General features: G+C 47.3%; 2 protein-coding genes across 14 annotated transcripts in view; one reads left to right on the top strand and one right to left on the bottom strand.

Moving 5' to 3' along the window:
• CCDC186 (coiled-coil domain containing 186) overlaps positions 1-1,030 on the bottom strand; it is a 52,039-nt gene extending 51,009 nt beyond the window's left edge. For all 4 annotated transcript variants that reach the window (XM_075935442.2, XM_006134968.5, XM_075935443.2 and 1 more), the window contains exon 1: positions 873-1,030. The gene's annotated coding sequence lies outside the window, so the exon portion shown is untranslated. The remainder of the gene's footprint in view (positions 1-872) is intronic.
• A 1,802-nt stretch (positions 1,031-2,832) lies between these two features.
• TDRD1 (tudor domain containing 1) overlaps positions 2,833-20,874 on the top strand; it is an 80,160-nt gene continuing 62,118 nt past the window's right edge. For 4 of the 10 annotated variants that reach the window (XM_075935431.2, XM_075935432.2, XM_075935433.2 and 1 more), the window contains exon 1: positions 10,372-10,520. In XM_075935431.2, coding sequence (XP_075791546.2) covers positions 10,372-10,520 — 149 coding nt within the window. Of the gene's footprint in view, positions 2,932-10,371; positions 10,635-10,679; positions 11,061-20,874 lie in introns of those variants that run through there. The other 6 variants (XM_075935434.2, XM_075935436.2, XM_075935440.2 and 3 more) reach the window with 5 other exon arrangements.

Raw genomic sequence — 20,874 nt, 5'->3', positions numbered from 1 at the left:
TCTTGCCAAGTTGTTCTTTCTTTTCAATACACATGTAGGGGCCGCTCCGGATATCGGTATTTAAAGAAACATCCAGGTTCCGCCGGGTTTTTATTGATCTAATAACTGTAGACACTTCGGAGGAAATAAAAATGTCCAGCTGCGATACAACCTAGGAGCCAGCCGCACACCAGCATCCTAGGTGACCATCCTATTCCAATAGAAATGTAGCCGTGCTAGTCTGGTGTAGCTGAACCAAAAAAACAGGGCAAGGTTGCACTTTAAAGACTAACAAGCTGGTTTAATAGGTGAAAGCTCATCACCTATTAAACATCTTGTTAGTCTTTAAAGTGCTACCTGGGTCTGTTTTTTGGTTCATCCTATTCCAGACCTCGCACGGAGGCATCTCCAGAATGCGGACCAGGCAGAAAAGCCAGCCCGCCTGCGGTCCCTCCCGCCGTCACCGTGCGACCTCTCCCCGTAGACTCCCCTGGCTCCAGTGCGGTTTCCCTAATTCACCGGCGGAGGGGGAACTCCGAGAAGCCGCCTGCTCCCCAAGCGCAAGACACGAGAAACTGAGCAGCCACGAAGCAGCCGAGCCCCCTGGCCCACGCCGGGACGCTCCCTAGCGACCTCCACGGGGCTGGGCGTGGGGTGCGCTAACCATTAGGGGTTACGACGCGCCAGCAGCAGGCTCGGGACGCAAGGCCAGCGTGGGGTGTAGGGCGCGGGGCCAGCCCCCCCTGCGCACAGCTAGGGGGGGAGCCACTGGGCTGCAACGCAGCCCCCAAACCCTGCGGCCGCACAGACGGGCACTTGGGTCGCTGCTTTTCAACCCGCCTCCTCTCGATCCCCCCCGGCTGGAAAAGCCTCCCCCGCCAGGGGCCTCTTACCAGCCTATTCGGAGGGCGGGAGCCGGGGCAGCCGTAGCAGCGGCTCCTTCATGGCGCCAGGATGCCCCCCCGTCTCCTCCTCCTGCGGCGGCTCCCCAGAGCCCCTAAGAGCTGACACATCAACAAAGATGGCTGCCGCCGACAGCGACCCAGCCTCCGGGGGCGGGGCCAGAGCTGGCGCGCTGCCCGCCGCGGGCCTGGCCGCGCTGTCGCTGGCAGCCAGCGGGGGCGAAGCTTGTTGACTGCGTGGGAAGGGTTCCTCCTGTTTCCCTGCCCCTCCTTCTTGCCGTGCCCTCCCCAGCTGAGTCACACGCCCCCAAGCCAGCGCTGGGGTGATTAACCGCAGGAGGAATCCTGCCCAGGGAAGCCTCCCACTGGCACCTGCTTCGGGCTCCAGCACTGCGGAGAAGGAACCACAGCTCCCCTCAGGGCTTGCCTGTGTTAGCCACCCACCTGCGGGGAGGCGGCTCGCTGTCCCATCTACAGCAAAGGATTCATGGGCACAAGTCGGGTATTTGAAAAGGCATCACACAGAAACCCGTTGGGGAACATTTTAACTTGCCCCTGGGCACTCATAAATCTCAAAGTTTTCATATTCTTCCAAGCCAGTTTCAAAAACCCGCTTGAGAGGGAAGATGCAGAGCTTAGTTTCCTTTACAAGTTTGATACCTGCAACAGAGGTTTAAACAAAGTTATTGAAACAGCTTTGCTTCCAGCCTGCTATTGAATGTAACTTTTAGCCCCTACCCCTGATAGGGATGCCAGTTGTGGAATGTAGCCAATAAAATCCAATTGAAGAGACTCCCAAAGTTGCACAAACATGTTCTGAGGAAAGGCACGTTGTTTGTAGATTTAACTGAAATCAGAAGCTTGAGGGGAAAGGGATACAAAAGTTTTCTGTGGCCAACATCTGAGAAAAAGTAATCACTTTGATCTTCTATTGGCAGCAGATTCAAGGGCACGTGTGTGATCCCAGCTGCACGTTGTATGGCACTTAAGAAGCTAGTAAATGTCCTTAGCCTTCATAAAATTCAGTTAATGTTCTAGAGGGACAGAGTGAAAACAACTGCAATAGTTTTCCTTAAAAAATGGGTGAGGTCTCATGGAGCATGATTAATGTATTGTTTAATTGGTGCCCTGACAATGAGATAGATATTGAAAATAAAGACAATTCAGCTTCCAGTGCTAGCCATTATGTTTGCCACCCCAAAGTCTATGTCTAAACTACATGCTTCTTGCGCAAGAAGCCTTTTGTGCAAGAGTTTTTGCGCAAAAACTTCTTGCGCAAGACCACATCCACACCTCAGAGCACATTGCAAAAGTGATGTGCTTTTGCACAAGAGAGCATCCACCCTGCATGGACACTCTTGCACAAGAAAGCTCTGATGGCCATTTACAGAATGGCCATCAGAGCACCTGTGCTTTTTCCCATAGGTGTTTCTTGCTGCTGGAGCATCCACACTTGCCTTTTTGCACAAGAACTCGTAAAAAGAGGCTTACCTGCGGTGGAAAAAGCCCTCTGCTCTGCCATTTTACTCTTGATTTCCTTGCACAAAAGCGCATTTGAGGTGTGGATGCTCTATGGGTTTTTGGCAAAAAACTTGCAGTGTAGACGTAGCCAACCAGGGTACTGAAGGTGACATTTAAATCAAGTCTGATTGTGCTGCTGCTCCCTCTTTCATAGTCCTGAAGGAGTTCATTGTGATGCCTGCACTGAACCCACTCCACAGACAGTGCTAGCAATTGCTTATAGCAGAGGGTGGGAAACCTCCAGCCTAGTGGGCCAGAAGCAGCTTCCTGATTAATTTTATCTAGCCTGTGGCAAAGCCCTGAGCCTGCGGGGCTAGAGCTGAAAGTGCTGGCTCGCTATCTTCTGGGAAGTTCCCCATGCTACCCTCACCTTCAGGCACCACCCCTACAGCTCTGATTGGCTGGGAACTGTGGGCCATATTTGTAGGTAAGGCCAATAGGTAGAGCTGCCTTCTTCTCCGCCCTCCCATCCTCTTGGAAGGGACTGCAGGGATATGCTGGCTGCTTCCGAATCTGGGAGCTGCCAGAGGTAAGTGTCCTGCCCCAACTCTGAGCCTCCCTCACACTCCATCACCCCCACCCCAACCTCCTGCCATGAGCCCCTGCTGCATTCCAAACCCCTTAGCCTCAGCCCAGAGCCTCCTCTCTCACCCCATCCCCTTTGTCTCATGCCCTATAGTAGAGCCAACCCTCCCAGTCAGAGACCTACCCCTTCCCACATCCCCAATTGTTTGCAGCAGACTGGAGCCCTCCCACACCTGGAACACCCCATTTGATCCCATCCCAGCTATAGGATTGCCAGCTTTTCTGAACAGACAGGACACCATTGCTATACATAGCAATGGTGTCCTGTCTATCCAGTCAGGAAAGTTGGCAACCCTAATCCCAAAAACTAGGGGAAGCCCTCGCCATTCTCTGCCTCCCCCCACAGGTCTGTGTATGGTGTGTGACTGATTTTTTTTTCTTGGGGTCAGTGACTCCTGAAAGGAAAAAGATTCCCTACCCCTGGCTTATAGCCACTGCCTCAGCTCCACAGTTGATCTAGCAAAGAGAGGAAAGTTTTTTTCACGGGGTTGCAGGGCAGGGGTTGAAAGGCTGTCTGCTGGTTTTGAGTAGCTAAATACTAGTGTTATAAGGAGCTATACAGCTCAAAGAGGTTTTGAAAGACCATTTTAATAGTGATCCACAGAGATGTGTGTTACTGTAGCATGTTCTGTTTGACTTTTTTTGGTGTCCTACTTTTTTTTGTACCTAAAATTGTTTTTGAATGTTTTGTGTGTAATAATATAACATTGGAAATGCATCTATTGCTAGCATCTGTGAGTGATGTCAGCCCCAGCCAGCATATGTTGTAAATAAAGATTAATTATGTTTCCATTAATAGACTTCCAGACTCATGCAGACAGATATTTATAACTAAATGAATCTTCATAAATACAGGTGGAAGAACTTTTGAAGAGAAAGAATAGTCATTCTCATTTCACAAACACATATGTGCCTATCTTGTTTCCTACTCTCTTCAGAGGGGAATGTAATGACTCCTAATGCCGTGAGGATATAAAATGCAGAGACGTTCTAGAATGAGCTGTAGAGGAAAGCCAGCACAGGTCTATTGAACCTGAAGGTCAGCAAGATTCGCCAGCATATTTGTCTGCTGCTTGAGAAGTGCTAGTATAACCACTACTGTGCAGATTCCAACGTAGGTCCTCTGGAGCTTAGTGTTGGAGTCTCTACCATGTGAGCTATAAAGCTTAGGCCGTAGAGCTCCCTTGTTATCTCTCGCTGTAAGTGGTCTAAGTGCCACTACATGGAACAGTGACCCTCACTAAGGCTGCGTCTACACTGCAGGCTTCTTACGCAAGAACTTTTTGCCGAAGAGATCTTCTGCAAAAAGTTCTTGCGCAAAAGCGTGTCCACACTGCCATGTGCTTTTGCAGTGCAAGAAAGCTAGGATGGCCATTCACAGGTGCTCTTGTGCAAGAAAGCCCTGTTGTCTGTCCACACACACATTTTTGCACAAGAGCTCTTGCGCAAAAAGGCTTATTCCTCGTAGAAAGAGGAATAACTCTTGCGCAAAAAGCCCTGTACTTTTTCTTGAGCAAAAATGCACCTTAAGTGTGGATGCTCTGCGAGTTTTTGCGCAAAAACTCTGAGGTGTAGACTTAGCCTGTGTGGGAGGGTCACACTAGCATCTCCTGCTGCTGCAAGCCTCTTTTCTTTTCCCTGAGCTTTTCTCTTCTCTATGCTATCCCTACCCATTCTGTCCATGAAGGTGGAAGGGTGATTCTCCGAGCCTTGTGTCCATCATCCAAAGCACAAAAAGCTTGCAAGATCTCGTGGAAGATAATCATCCTGCATCCACTTTCTTCTCGTCTTTATCTGGCTGCACAGATCTGCTAGTGTGGATGGAGAGACCCTCAAGGCCACATTTCCAGATGCAAAAGATACAATGCACAGAGGTACTATTGTGAGTGTTTTCACAAGATAAATGGAAACTTAGTACATTGAACTCCCCTTGACCCACACAAGTTGCAAGCACTACATTGCTGGAGACCCAGCCATGATGAGTATAGTCTGGGAAGGGCGGCAAATTGGACATTAGAATGCGGGGCCATATGTTGCTAGCTTGTATGCTGAAATGGGGCCTGCTGAAGTAACTGATGAGTGGTGTGGGAAGAATCCTACTGTAGAGGAAGAAATAAGGTAGTCCTCCCCCAGAAAACCTTTGAAAGAGGATTGCAGACTATCTTCAGGAAAGTTTCTTCAAGATTTCTAGAAGATTCACAGTAGAGCCTAGTGCACATAAATACAATTTTTTCGGCAGGACCCCCCTGGGGGGGTCTCATCGTACAGGGGGATGAGAAGCAGTTAGTGGCTCTACCTTGCTTGGTTATTTCACTACCTCTTTTAGAATTATTAAAAAAGAGAAAATGAACAGAGATTCCTTCCTCTGCATTAGGCCCACCTGTGCTTAACTATTGGGACTGATCTAGCTGCATTGGAGTCAAAACCAGCTCTTGGCTACTTATATCACTGGATGTAGGGAGTCACCCAGTCACCTGTCCCCCATATTCCTCCTTTTCTTAGTCCAACACCTCCTCCTCACTGTTCACTGTACAGATCTGGGACTCTGGTTCCTCCAAAGTGTCCATGTGGCATTGGCACATGCGGGGGGGAGGGAGGAGTCTCTGTTGAGGATGGTTTACAACACTTTGTAGATTGTCTGCAGCCTTGTGCCAGAGTAACTGCTAGCCTTCCTTGCCTTCTGGTCTGCCTTCCAGATTTCGTGTGGTACAGTCTTTCTCCCTCATGTTTCTACAGCTCTGATGCAGCTGTATCTGCACAGCTTTTTCTTCTCATAGACCCAGGAGATCCAATACCTCCTGTGTACTGCAGGCAGGAACACATCTGCAGCATGGAGCCTGGGTAGTCACTAGATGAATCTCCATACCAAGCAAAAAGGAAATTAAATTTAAAAAATGTGCAGAACTCTAGAGCAGAGGGGTTATGAGTGATCATGGCAGGGCACTGGGATACTGGAGGCCACTTAAGCTGACATAAGTAATGCAGTGCCTATACTGACACTGCATTGACCTAACTAGGTCAATCTATGTATTATGCATCCCATGGAGGTTGAGTTAGTAATTTGGCATGATGAGCGAGTTACCTAGGCAGGAGCAACATTTTAATATAGATGCTTACAGAGCTAGGTCACTGTAAACTGCCTTGGTCACTACTAACGCTGTAGTGTAGACCAGGCCTCTGATGTGGTCTGTTATGAACTCAGTTCCTACAGCAGCATGAACTCTGGCAAGAGGAATTTATCTCTGACATTTCTAGAGGGTAGGACCCGACGCAGTCTCAAATCTGCAGTAAACAGTGCTCTGCAGTGTATTCAGAGTTTAATACAATCCACACACTAATTTAGAGGGAAACTAATGTCAAATTGCAGGGGAACAATTGGTGGTAGTCATCCAAGCTCCACCCACAAAATAAGATCCATCCATTCATGACATTAGAGGAAGACATTGCTTACAGTAGAGTAGGCAAGTATGCAACATATGATTGTGTATGTTGTCTGAGCTTCACTGGGTTCATTGGGTATGGATCCCACTCAATGGGACTTGAATACGGTGATGAGGCCTGTTGTGCCCTTTGGGTTTTGCTCCTTCTTGACTGAGCGACAAAAATACACAGTGGTAACTTCCAAGCATCCCTCACTTACCCTTGTGGCACCATAATAAGCACTCATTCATAGTAAATGATGGACATCTGTAATTCACCCTCAACTTTCTTACATAAGAAATGGAACAGCAATGTGGAAAACTTTAGGAACATCCAGACTTGTAGGGAGAATTTAGATTTATATTTATATACTATTATAATTAGGGTGTAAATTTGACCTTATATGGTATATACAGATTTTATCTGGAGCAGAGAGGGAATGCTACCTATTTAAACATCATTAAAAATTAAGTTTTAGGGACCTGATTTTTTTTCAAGCCCAGTTCTCCCTTTTAGTGCGTTCACTTTTGCAGATGCAAATAATTGTGGATGGTGTTGTGTATTCACTGTGCATCATTGTCATTTGGGTGCCTCGCTACTGAACTGAACATGCGTCAGGAATGTAGGCATTTGAATGATATTGTCACGTTTGTGTCCTTAAATTGTAAATTGTAAGGGGCAGAAATCATGGGATCATGCTCTTGCATGTGGTTATACAGAATGGGGCACAATAGATACGTGATGTTGACTGAAGCCTCTGGACTCTTCTGCAAAATAAATAATAATGCACTAAAAATAAGCTAAGATGCTGACTGACCAAATTGCCCAGAATGTGTTTCAAGGACAGCATACTACTATTTTCTATGTGGCAAACAAAAAGGTATAATTAATTAATGGGCGTACAGGATTTTGAAGATGCATAGTGCAAATTGCAAATTAATTATCATGAGGCAAGTAAGTAGGTAAGTTGATCTAATGGCCTACTGAGATCTTGGTTGACTCCTGTAAGGCACTGATATGTTGTGTTGATGAGTGCTGTTTGTAAAGACCGAGATAGACATAGGTATTATGATTGCAGAGCACAGTGTGAGTGTATGTGGTAGTGCGAGAAAAAGACAGGTTAAGCATGATGCCATAAGCTTATACACCACAGTACAGTGTAGTGTGCATTATTCAGCATAGGATAGGTTGCTGACTAAATATGCAAATGCAGTCTCAGGTATCATTCAGAGTGCAAAGTACAGAAATGGTTGCATGACAAAGAGCAGCAGAGACAGTATTGATGGGAGCAATCTGCAATATTATTAACTGCACCTGAACTCATTATAAATCAAGCCTAGAATCAGCTGTAAAACAAGCAGCTAGCTTGGATAACAGAACCAAGTCCCTTATGAACCCACTCACTAAACCCACTTCATTGCCCTATACTGAACAGTTCTGAGTGGGAAAGGCATTAGACACAGTCTGCATGTGCCCAGAAGTGAATTAATATTTACTGGAGCTGTGGGCACAAAGAACGTTTGAGTTGTCCTTGTCATTGAGCCCCACCCTCTGTTCTTCCTCTCTCTCCACTCAAGGCCCTGTCCCCAGAAACCAGAGCTGGGAAGTAGTAAGAGCTGTCCAAGAAGGCTGGGTTGCTGTGAGAAGCCTTGCATGTTCCACCTGCTCTGAGCAGAGAATCCCAGGGGATGGAGACACAGGCTGGGGGCTGCTCTTCGGCATACTGGCCCAATGTCCAGGATAGGTGGAGGATCTGGGGCTCCCCACAGTGGCCTGAGCCCCCTGGTAAGCTCCTATCACTGCCTAGCTCCAGCTTCTGGCCTAAACAGGGGGCAGATCCCCAGGGGAAAGAAAAGCAGGGGACAGAGTCACAGTCACAGCATCAGTGGTTCCCAGACTTCTATACAGGTTCCAGGTGCTCCTGTGGAGGGCCCCAAAATTGGCCAGGAACCTTAGGCACAGGCCTCGTGGGTGTATACATGAATCCACTACTGGCCTCTAGGTAGGAATGATGGAACGCTTTTTACTTGGCTAATCCTTAAGTAAGCACTGTTGTGTGGCCAAGTTTGTGGACAATTGACTTTTGTACCTTTTCAGAGGATTCAGCATCTATCTTGTTAAAGAAGATAGGACAGACATTTGCTGTGTAGTTTCTTTGGACCCCTGGCAGTTGATAATGCAGTAGTTCTCTGTTACTTACAACAAAGCTGTTTTGCCTGTTTTCAGACATAGGATGACTCCTGGGACACTCTAGTTGAGACTATTTTTGCAATCATTCAGTTGCTATCAATGGCAGAGGAAAAAACCCAGATAAGTGACAAAATGGCAGTTGGCACAAGGGCTTGTGGCATGAAATTGACTTGTTCATTCTCAGGACAAAGAGTCTGGCATGGAGAGAGTTCAGATGTTTTTGTTTGTAACTGGGTGTTGTACTCATTGTGACTGGAATTTGTGGGATTTGGTTTGAATATTTAATAAACACAGAGACCAAGGAAGAACTGTCGGTCCAAGGTTGTGAGACTGTGATCATTTCCTTTTGAATCACATACCATTCACTTACTGTAATGTTCACCTTTCTGACACGTGTTATAGTACAGCTGGGGGCCTGCTCCATTCTAGCCGAGTAAATAATGCACAGATGGGAAACTCCAGGAAATCTTCAGCACCAGACATTCTGTATTAGCCCATAACAGCTCCTCCGTGCATGGCATTCAGAATTTAAAATTCTAGTCACCCTTTCTTTCCTCTATGACAGAGTTTCTCAAAGTGGTCCACAGATCCACTCTGAGAAAGTTGTTACTGGGGCGCTATGGTTTGTTTATTTACCAGCTCTGCAGCCACGGAAACTCACAGCTCCCCATGGCTACGGTTCGCTGTTTGCAGCCAACGGGAGCCGTGGCAAGTAAAACAAGCTGGATTTGGATGACTGCAAGGCTCATCATGGTGAGGCAATTATTAAAAAACAAACAAAAAAGCACGATCAAAAGCTTCAGAGGGTAGTCTGTAACTGGAAAAACTTACAAAAACAATGAATAGTTTTGCATCACCTTAAAGACTAACAAAACATGTAGATGAAACAAAATACAGGACTATGTAGCACTTTAAAGACTAACAAGATGGTTTATTAGATGATGAGCTTTCGTGGGCCAGACCCACTTCCTCAGATCAAATAGTGGAAGAAAATAGTGACTATTTTCTTCCACTATTTGATCTGAGGAAGTGGGTCTGGCCCACGAAAGCTCATCATCTAATAAACCATCTTGTTAGTCTTTAAAGTGCTATGTGGTCCTGTACTTTGTTTCAGCTACACCAGACTAACACAGCTACATTTTTATCACTATAAAACATGTAGATGGTATCATTAGCTTACATGGGCATAACCCACTTCTTCAGATGACTGGAGTTATTAAAGGTCCAGTTTCTAAATTAATAGGGGATAGGGGAGGAAGAGAAGGAAAAAAGGGAAAGAAAAAGTCAATTACAGTCTCCATGTCACATTCCACACCCTAATGATGCAAAAAAAACCAAACAATGGGAATTTAAGAACTATTTGCAACTTCTTACTATCTTCATGTACCATAGAAACACTAATTGACTATTTATTTCCTTTTCTCCCCCTTCTCTGCCCCCATCCACTATTTATTTTTAAACTGGACCTTTAACAACTCCATTCATCTGAAGAAGTGGGTTGTGCCTACGAAAGCTCATGATGCCAGCTACATGTTTTGTTATTCTATAAGGTGCTGCGAGACTATTTTTTTTTTTACGTTTTTTTCAAAAAGCATGACTTAGGCAAATCAAGACCCTAGGAGCTTCCATGGGCTTTCGCTTAATAAATTGATCCAGTGTCGCCAGCGCAGCTCTCGTCTCTCCCCGCCCTTACGCCAGTGTGGATCCTCTGCATAGCAGCGGAGCTAGGCTGGGAGCTGCTGGAGCCAAAGCCCCGCAGCCGGAGAGGGAGCACATGGAGGGGGGAGGGAGCTCCGTGGTAGGGAGGCTGAGCACGCGGGAGAAGGCAGGGGGCGTGCCTCAAGCCCAGCCAAATTCCCGGGGCCGGATCTCGTTCAAGCCCGTCACTGCGCACGCTCACCGCGCAGAGGTGGGCGGGGCCCGGTAGGTGAGCGGCACGTGGCGGGCGGGGCGCACGCGGCAAGGAGCCTGGATGAGGCCTGCGCGCGCGCGGCGGGGAGCCGGCCTGGCTAACGGTCGCGGCCAACGACACACGCTGTGAGGAGAGAGCTGGGCCCATGCGGGGAGGGGGAGGGGGGGGGGAGGGGGGGTCCCCGTCGCCCTAGCTCGCAGCCCGTGACCGAGGGACCCCTTCCCGGCGGTGCGGCCGGAGCTTCCTCCCCGGGGCAGCCGCTCCTTGCGGCCCTTTGCTGGGGGGCGCCCCGGACGCTCTGGCGGCCTCCCCGCCCTTGGCTCGGCGCGCCAGCGGCCCGCTTCCGCTCAGGCCCCTGGGCAGCCGGGCTCTGCGGGGGGGCAGTAGGCAGAGAAGCCCCACGAGCCGTGGCCTTGTGGCGGGTTGAGTGTGGCTAGTTCGCTATAGCAGCAGCGGCTTCAGCACTGGTTGGTCGCCGCTGTCTTCGGCCCTTCTGGAAAATCCCGGGTTAGGTGACTTGTCTCAAGAGTGGTGGGAAGCTCGTTGCACAGGTGATGATGCAGCACAGCCTCGCCCCTTTGCGGGGGGGGGGGGCTCCTGAAGCCATCCCTGCAATTCAGCGTTATTGCCAAGTATCAAGAGCACTGTGGAGAAGTTAGACTAATATTGTAGGCATTGCCTATTGAGAGAAGTGTTTGTGGCCTTGCCCCAGGCTTCCTTCCTGAATTGGGTCAGATTAGTTGTACCTGGTATTCCTGTCGGGTCTGTACAATAATGATTCACTTTTATCTCCTGGTGGTGTTAGACTTCGTACTGTAGTATTCCTCAGCGTCGGATGAAAGATGCCCTTGAAGAGGGGTAAACAATTTTTTTGCCCAAGTTTACATTTTTTGGTTGAAGTTTAGACTCCAAATAAGACCGTAGTAATAACTAAATTTTGCAGTCCATCCAAAAGTATCTGGTGGTCTGGATTTTACCTGGGGTCACCTTTGACTCCTCTCCTGCTCTTAGAAGAACATATGCTTATGGTTAAAGTCAGTTGGATGATCTTTAGAAGATAATATTCTTTGGGTGTTACCTATTGGGGTTAAATTGAGATGGTGTAATGAAAAAGCAATAACTTGTTTGCCAAATCTGAATTTGTTGTACTGTTGTAAAAACTAGGGATGTAAAATCCAATGTAATTAATTAACCATCTGGCCAGTTGAAGCAGCCCCTTCCTGTGGGGAGAGGCAGGGAAAATAGGAGAACGGGGCCAGTCCTGTCACAGACAGGGTCAACTCTGGACAACCAGTCAGAGTAGTCCCTGCCTGTGGTGTGCCCCGTGGTTAACCATTCACATCCCCAATAAAAGCCCATTATAATAGATAACTAGTTAAACGATTAAAATTATACTGTTTGACCAGATAACCACCATAGGGGTTGGATCTAGCTGGCCAGGCAGGTAAACCAGTTCCTCGGTAAATAGGCTTGCTGCTTACTGGGCAACCCGTTAACCTCTTACATCCCTTGTTTGTTAGCATTAATGGATTATTTTTGCTATTCAGTTTATAGATGATGTATAATCCATTCACTGCATGTTAAACCAAGGGTTTTTATTTAGAGTGCTGAATGTTAATGCTTAACAGGAGAAGTATTTTGCTTATATTCTCATGTTGGAGATAGTTTATGCAGCTTCGTGCATCTGGCTAAGTAGGAGAGAGAGTTCCTTAGGGGGACTGTCAGTAATATGAAACTTGGTGTTCATATTAATTCCATAACAAGATAAAAAATGGTTTCATTGAAGCAAATACATTATATATAATGGAACAACTGTTCCGGTGTTCGGTGCTTCTATACTCTGTTCAGAACATCTCACCTTCGTATCTGTATACTAAATACTATATCACTAATAAACATGGGTATATAATTATCTAATACTTAATTTTCTCATATGTCAGGTTTCTTAATCAAAGTTGCTATACTTAATCAGTGGCAAGGAAGAAGTCTTAGCTATATGTTTAATTTAAAGTTAACAAGTGTCTGAGTAACTTTCAAAGTGAAAACCACACTAATATAACTATGGTTAAGTATTGCTCTTCAGAACTTTTCAGAACCGTTTACTTTTGATCTGATTCCAAATAAGGAAAACTCTTCAAGGATTTTACAAAGTGTTAATAGGCAATTTACAAAATACATGTTCTAGCAATAATTATAATTTCTCTGCTATAACATAAAACTGTAATTTATTTAAAAAAAATAGGGTCTGTAGATTTTCTGCATCTATGGAAACTGTCACAGCCAGTAATCAGTTCAACTGTCACACTAAGCGGCTGGGTTTGTGTGGTGGCAAGTTGGGATGTTAGATATTGGGTAATTGAATAGTTGTGTAACTGTATGAAATCTTAGCAGTTACATGACTATTCTATAGTCCCCGTGGGCTGGGCTGGGCTGGTAGCCAGTGTGCTTCCAGCCCCACTTCCAGGGAGCCTCTTGCCACCCTGTGCTGCTGCCTCTGAATCAGAGGCAGCAATGCTTGGTGGCAGGGGGAGCCAGGTGTGTGGGGACCCATTTTAAAAACCAGCTCCCCATGCAGACTGGCTGCCTGCGGGGTGGCAGCAGCCCCTATCCATGGGGTGGTCCAAGCTCCCCACAGACTGAAGCTGCTCCGTGTGATACAGAGCAGCTTCTGTCCACAGTGGGCCCAGTGCTCAGACCCCCCCATGGACAGGGACTGCTGCTGCAAAGCAGCCTCTGTCCGTGGCAGGCCCGGGCTCGCCATGGACAGGGGCTGTTCCACAGCATGCAGAGCAGACTCTGTCCACGGGGTGCTCACAGAAGTATCCCTTCTTCTGCCCACCCCCTGGTGGTTTCTGCCTCTAATAGAGGCACCAGTGGGGGAGGGGAGTCAGCACCTCCCAGCATCAGCTCCTGCTGCCCCCTGAGGCAGCAAGGTGTGTGTGTGGGGGAGGGTGGGAATGTGTGTATTTAACAAGATTAACAGATACGCCTAGGCTTATTGGTTAATCATATAGTTTGCACGTGTCGAAGAGAGAATTTTTTTTTGACATTTCATCATGAGTTAACTGGCTGTTTCTTAGACTATTTCAACTCAGCTTTGCATAATTGCAGCTAAGGGTGTGAATGGTTAACCCATAGGGGCTGAAGCAGCTCCCTGCCAGTCATGGCCAGCCAGCCAGAGCAGCCCTTCTCTGCAACAGGGCAGCCACTCCAGTCCAGCCCACCCCTCCTTAATTGGTTAACTGTTTAATGTTTAACAAGTTAACCAATTAAACATGATTTTACATCTCTAATTGCAACTTTTTGAAACTTCTGAAACTTAATTGAAAGCTGTATTGACTGGCACATAAATGAATATTCTTGAGTGATTTTATCAAAGTTCTGAAGCTTTTGTTGAGGCTTTTAACAGGTTCTTAGTCTCATTACACTGTACTTGAGAAATAAATTTGAGTTGGTTTATTAGGATTCTATCGAGCTCAGTTTGCTGTTCTCTTTGGGTAACTGGCCAAAGAAGCGTGAGCTAAAATAGTATGTGCAGCATGCTTCTTACACAGATGGGGATTTCTAAGCAGCTGCTGCTCAGAAACTACTCCTTCTTTGATGAGGTAATCACAGTATACATGATTACACAGTCGATTGCATATATCCTGAGATACGTTGCTTTCTTGCAAATTTATTTCCAAATAGCAAATTCTTTAACATACAAGTTACAGGAGGCCTCCGCTTTACGATGGCCTGATTTATGACCCCCTGCACTTATGACCCTTTCCTTATGTGCGGGAGGGGCCAAAATCCCCTAACTTACATTCTTGGCCCCACATTTACGACGGTGTACGACGCCTGTCATAAATGTGAGCTCGAGTTACAACACACCTGACATGCGATGCTATCCCTGGAGCCGATCGTGTCACAAGTCGGGGACAGCCTCCATGTAGTATGACATTGTACTTAAACTTCTGGAACCCAAGGCCAGTTGTATATTATAAAGTTTGGTCAACACATGTTCTGCTGGCAAAGAACTGCCACAGTTAGTATGTCATTTGTGTGTGTGCGTACCAAGGTCTTTGAATTAGCACTATGTATACTCATCTGGGCTACATCTACATTGGCATGATCTTGCGCAAATACTCTTTAACGCAAGAACTCTTGCGTTAAAGTATTTGCGCAAGAGAGTGTCTACACTGGCATGTGCCTTTGCGCAAGAGATGTAATTTTGCGCAAGAGCATCCGTGCCAGTGTAGACGCTGTCTTGCACAAGAAAGCTCTGATGGCCATTTTAACCATCGGGCTTTCTTGTGCAAGCAATTCATGTTGCCTGTCTACACTGGCCTCTTATGCAAGAACGGTTGCCCAAGAGGGCTTATTCGTGAGCGGGAGCATCATAGTTCTTGCACAAGAACTCCCCGCCAGTGTAGGCAGCATGTTTTTGCGCAAAAGCGGATGCTTTGGCACAAGATCGCGCTAATGTAGACACAGCCCAGGAGTATACCATAGTTAGGTATTGCTCTATGCCACTTTCCTCCATCCAGCACACTGTCTTTTGGAAAAATTTGACATTGCATGGGGGGACAGAAATGAGTCATCCAGAGGTGACGGGGAGCAAGGGTTAAATTTTCATTCTGTAGTTTCTCCATCCCATAATGCCATCAATAGCCCATACATTTTGTACCATTTTAAAAAGATTCTGTAAACCCATGTGGCACTTCTTGCTGTTTGCCATCTCTAGTAGAAGCATGGAGCTGTCCAGTGGGATTGGATCATGATGCTAGTGTTGAGTGATAGACAAAGGCTCATTCTCTATCTGTGTTTTTAACTCTCCCCAAACCATGAACATGAGAGAGAGCTGTGAGAACATGAGAAGTAGTTGGCCGTTGGGCTGTGGAGGTTTGTATAATGCCAGATTCCTACCAATCGGGGGGCAATGATTTTGGAGTTTGAAAATCCACAGTGGGGGCTGATAATAGACTTGTGCTGTCCACGAGCGTGGCTCTCAGTAATGGCTATGACATGAAATAAACAGATTTGCTGCAATGAAGTTCCTAAACTGTGGTGGGATGATAAAAGGCACACATACCTATTTTGGCACCATTTCACCTTACTGCAGAATTTATCAATAGAGCTACTTTTCTATGTTTATGCAAGTGTTAGTAGATCACAACTGACATCAATGTTGACTGGTCAGTGCATGACACACACATCTTTAAGAACATGGAACTACAGCTAAGAACATTCTTTCCCTACTGATGGATTACTGTTGGCAGAATCTCCCTAATTCTGGGAGATGCAGCCAATCCCTTGCTTTCCTGGTTCATGAAGACATACAGGTCATGTAGCACCATGGAAAGATTCAACTACTATTCAAGCAGGACCAGAATAATGGTTAAATGTACTCTTGGTAGATTGAAGTTATCCTGATGTTTATTCACAAGATTGAATCTCAGCCAAAAAAAAAAAAGTTTTAGTGCTTATAGCTGCCTGTTGTATCTTGCATAATGTGTGTGAGGCAAAGGGATTAAAGTTGCTTGGATGGAGGATAGGGATGTAAGCAACTAGTCGACTGGTTGACTATCTGATAAGCAAATGCATATCAGGAATCGAGTAGGAACTCCACTCGTCACTTCCCCCCTTCCCACTCCCTTGCTTCGTCTATCAGGGAGAGGCCACAAGGGGAGAGCACAAGCCGGTGCTGGGGGGAGCCATCTTAAAAGCTGGTTCTCTTCTCTCCCTCCCTTCCTCCCCACACTGTCTCCACGGGAGGCAGGAGGCAGTGGGGAAATGGCATGAGTGGATATTGAAACAGTCCCACTCGCGCTGGTCCCACTGCTGCTTCTCCCCCTTTGGAATGCACAAGAGCTGCCTATAGCTCTTGTACATTTCAAAGGAAGAGGCACAGAGGGGAACTCATGTCAGCGAGGACTGCTTTGCTCTCTCCTAGCACAGTTCCTGCTGTCTCTCTCCCTTTGAAATGTACAAGAACTGTGGGCAGTTCCTGTACATTTCAGAGGGATAGCGAGAGCCCCCCCCTTATCGACTAATCAAGTAGTAGATGGAAATTCATCGACTACTTGAGTAACTGATTAATCTAAATTTAACATCCCTAGTGGAGGGCAGATGTGGAGGAACTTTTTGATGAGTTTGAAGAGCCAGGTACAAGAACTATTAGAAGAGCCCAACATAGACGTATGAGGCTGTGGGAGGCTATGAAAATGAACTTTTACTGTCAGCCCCCATAATATGGTGTGGTGATTTGTGCTCTCTGTGGACCTGAACTGTGAGGGCTTGTTAGGAATTATTTCATCCTTGGTGTGTCTTTATGAATAATATAGTCAGTGCATCTTAATTATTATTCTTGCTGAGCATTTATAATCAGGGCTTGCCAAGCGGCGGTGAGCCCTACTCGCCAGCCATGTGGTTCGGCACGCTGCGCATGCGCGGACTGCACTGCGCGGCTGTGCCGGTTTGTAATCTACTCATGGGCGAGTAGATTACACTAATTGTCGATCCCTGTTTATAATTATTACACTGTGTATCACTGACTGAGAGCTTTTGTCCTGTACAATCACAAATAATGGATGCTTTGAGTAGAGGTGGGAATATTGCAGCATATGTTGTAAAATAATAAAAAAAATAATTAATTAAAAAAAAGTTGTATATCAACCACTTACAACAAAAGCTGCGATGGGGAAAAAAACAAAAGCAAAAATCTTTTTCAATAAATAAATGGAGCAGAACTTAACAAGGGAAATGATCACTCTATTTCATTCTATTTTGACTGCACATTCAGCAACTGTGGCCAGTATATGTGAAGCCGTGGTTATTTGTACTGTCGCCTGGTATGGAGAGTGGAAGGTTGTAGGGAGGTGCTAAAATGGAGTTCTCCATTTACTACAGAGAAAGGTGGGTCCATGCTTGTTGAACTTGGAGGCCATATGCGACCATTGGCTTGCTGGATCTGGCCCTCAAGGCTCAGAGCTACCCCAGCATTGGGGCGCCCATGCTGGCATTCCAGCCTCCCTGCTGTCTCACCACAGGGCTGGCGCACACAGAATCTACTAGGCTGGCCCCCCCAGGCTCTGGTGTGCAAGGGGAATGTGGGGAGTGTGTGTCTCCTCACTAGGCCACGTCAGTGAGGGTTGATTTTGTTTTTATTTTTTTATTCTTGTGTGCGGCCCCTGACTGATTTTTCTGTGGCTCAGTGGTCCCAAAAAAGGTTCCCCACCCCTGATCTACAGTCTTAGGCTATGTCTACACTCACAGCTTCTTGTGTGAGTAATATGCAAATGAGGCTAAATGTGGAATATTGCCGAGTCTCATTGCATACCTAATGAGCCACCGTTTTTTTCAGAAGAGGCTCTTGCACAAGGAGAGTCTACACTGCCCCTTCTTGCACAAGAAAAACCCTCTTGCGCAATGCCGTTCTTCCTGAAAAGCAATAGGTGTAACGACATTGTGCAAGAGGGTTTTTCTTGCGCAAGAAGGGGCAGTGTAGATGCTCCTTCTTGCACAAGAGCTTGTTCTGAAAAAAAGGTTGCTCGTTAGGTATGCAAATGAGGCTCGGCGATATTCCACGCTTAGCCTCATTTGCAAATATGCAAATGTTGAACTGCTATCTTTTCTAGTAGAATCACAGAATACTAGGACTTGAAGGAACCTTGAAAGGTCATCTTGTCCAGTCCCCTGCACTGATGGCAGGACCCAGCACCATCTAGATCAGTGGTCCCCAACGCAGTGCTCACGTGTGCCATGGTGCCTGCCAGGGCATTTGTGTGCCCGCCTAGTGGCCAGGGCCAGCCCGAGCATTCTTGCGTCACGGGCGCCTGGTGCATGCGTGGGCCCTGCCCCCGGGCACCCAGCAGCCTTAAAAGGTTGGGGATCACTGATGTAGATCATCCCTAACAAGTCTATCCTGCTTTTAAAAAATCTCCCATGATGGAGGCAATTTATTCTAATGCTTAACTTCCCTAATAAGAAGTCTTTCTTAATGTTGCTATTTAAGCCTGTTGCTATCTTAAAAAGTTTTTACAAGTAGGAGAGAGGAAAAAAACCTTAACTTCTGATGTACTTTTAAGCTGTTGCCATGTCCTTGTCAATCTTTTTTTTTTAAACAAAACAAACCCAGTTCTTTCAGTCTTCCCTCATAGGTCATGTTTCCTAGACCTTTAATCATTTTGTATGTTCTCCAGTTTGTTCACATTTCTTCTGAACTGTGGTGCCGAACATTAGACACTCTCCAGTTGAGGCCTACTCAGTGCAGAATAGAAGAATTACTTATCTTGCTTACAACACTCCTGCTAATGCACCCTAGAATGGTGTTTGCTTTTTTCACAAAAGTGTTACACTGTTGATCCATATTTAGCTTGTGGTCCACTATGACCCCTGCATCCCTTTCTGCCATACTCTTTCCTAGACAGTCATTTCCTATTTGTATCGGTAAAACTGATTGTTCCTTCCTAAGGAGAGTACTTTGCCTTTGTCCTTTTTGAATTTTATCTTATTTCAGACCATGTCTCCAGTTTGTCCAGATAATTTTGAATTAGGGCTGTCAATTGATGTGTGTTAATGCCTGTGATTAACGCGTTAATTTTTTTAATGCATTAATCACAGGCGTTAATGCTGTGCTGCCCCTTTGAAGTGTCATTCTGGCACTTCAAAGGGGCAGCACATTAGGAGCCTGGGGTCAGCTGGAGTCCCCAGCTGACCCCGGGCTCCCTGCAGCACTGCCCCTTTGAAGTGCCACCCTAGTGCCTCAAAGGGGCAGCACAATGTAGAGTTGGGGATCAGCTAGGCACTCCAGCTGATTCCTGGCTCCCGTGGTGCTGCCTGTTGGAAATACTGGGGCAGTGTTTCCAAGGGGCGCTGGGGTCAGCTGAAGCCTCCAGCTGATCCTGGCCTTCCGCAGCACTGCCCCTTTGAAATGCTGCTGCAGCATTTCAAAGGGGGCAGTGTGCACAATTAATCACAATCAATTTTTTAAATTGCTTGACAGCCCTCTTTTGAATTATGACCCATCCTCCAAAGCATTTGCTTGGTATAGTATGCAAACTTTATAAGCATATTCTCTATGCGATTATCTAAATCATTGATGAAGATATTGAACAGAACTGGTCCTAACACTGACCTCTGCAGAACCACATTTGTTATGCCTCTCCAACATGACTGTCAACCATTGATAAACTTGTCTCTGGGAATGGTTATTCAGCCTCATGTAGGTTGTATTTCCATTTTTTGTTTATAAAGAGGTCAGTTGAGACTGTATCGTATGCGTTAGGAAGCTGCCAACTGGCTGCTCCAGTGTATTTAGTTAACGGCTCCGCAGCCACATAGCCTTGAAGCTCCCATTGGCTCTGGTTTGCTGTTTGCAGCCAAGGGGAGCCACAGGAAGTGGCAAGGGCCATCCTGCTGCTTCCTGCGGCTCTTTGGCTGCAAATGGCAAACCAGAGCCATTGGGAGTTGTGTTGTTCCATGGCTACAGAGCTGATAAATAGACACACTGAAGCGCCCAGTTAGCAGCTTTCTCAAAGTGGTTTTGTGGACCACATTGAGAAATGCTGACCTAAAGCTTAGGTATTCCACATCTACTGCTTCCCCTCATCCATAAGGCTTGTTCTTTATAAATCCAAGCTGTTACATATTTTCCAGATGTTTGGAAATGGAGCATTTCTCTGTGCCCGCCAAGTGCTCAGGGCTGGCCTGGCCCCGGGCACATGGCGCATGCGCTGCCGGAGCTGGCCCCGGGCGCGTGGCGCACGGTGAGCGCCGGCCCCGGGGGCGCCGCGGATTCACCCCCCGCGGCGCATGGGGGGGGGGGAAGAGAGCGCTAGCGCCGGCCCCGGGCGCGCGGCACTTGGGGAGAGAGCGCCAGCGCCGGGCGCGCGGCGCTTGGGGAAGGGGGGGGGAGAGAGCCCCGGGCGCGCGGCGCTTGGGGGAGAGAGTGCCAGCCCCGGGCGCGCGGCGCTTGGGGGAGAGAGTGCCAGCCCCGGGCGCGCGGCGCTTGGGGGAGAGAGTGCCGGCCCCGGAATGCGGCTGTGGGGGGGCCTCGGGCACCCGGCGGGCGAACGGCCACGCCCCCTGTCGCCCGGCAACCCCAAATGGTTGGGGATCGCTGTCATAGAGCCATGTTGTTCTACCTCCATGTGGAGGAGATGGATGGGCTGCTGCTTACAGGAGCTGCTTCAGGTAAGTGGTGCCCTGATCCTGAGGTGCATCTCCTCCTGCCCTCCAGACCCTTCTGTTCCAGTCTGACATACCTTCTTGCAGTCCTCACCCCAGAATCTGCAACCCCAGTTAGCGTCCCAATCCTGGCTGAGAGCCTTCTCATATCTTCCTAACCTCTTAGTCCCAGCCTACAGAACCCTCCCACATCCT

The sequence above is a fragment of the Pelodiscus sinensis genome, chromosome 8, assembly GCF_052426305.1.
Source record: "Pelodiscus sinensis isolate ZL-2025 chromosome 8, ASM5242630v1, whole genome shotgun sequence".
In the NCBI taxonomy this organism is placed as follows: domain Eukaryota; kingdom Metazoa; phylum Chordata; order Testudines; family Trionychidae; genus Pelodiscus; species Pelodiscus sinensis.
Note: the sequence above shows the minus strand (reverse complement) of the source record. Positions and strands in the feature narration are given on the sequence as shown.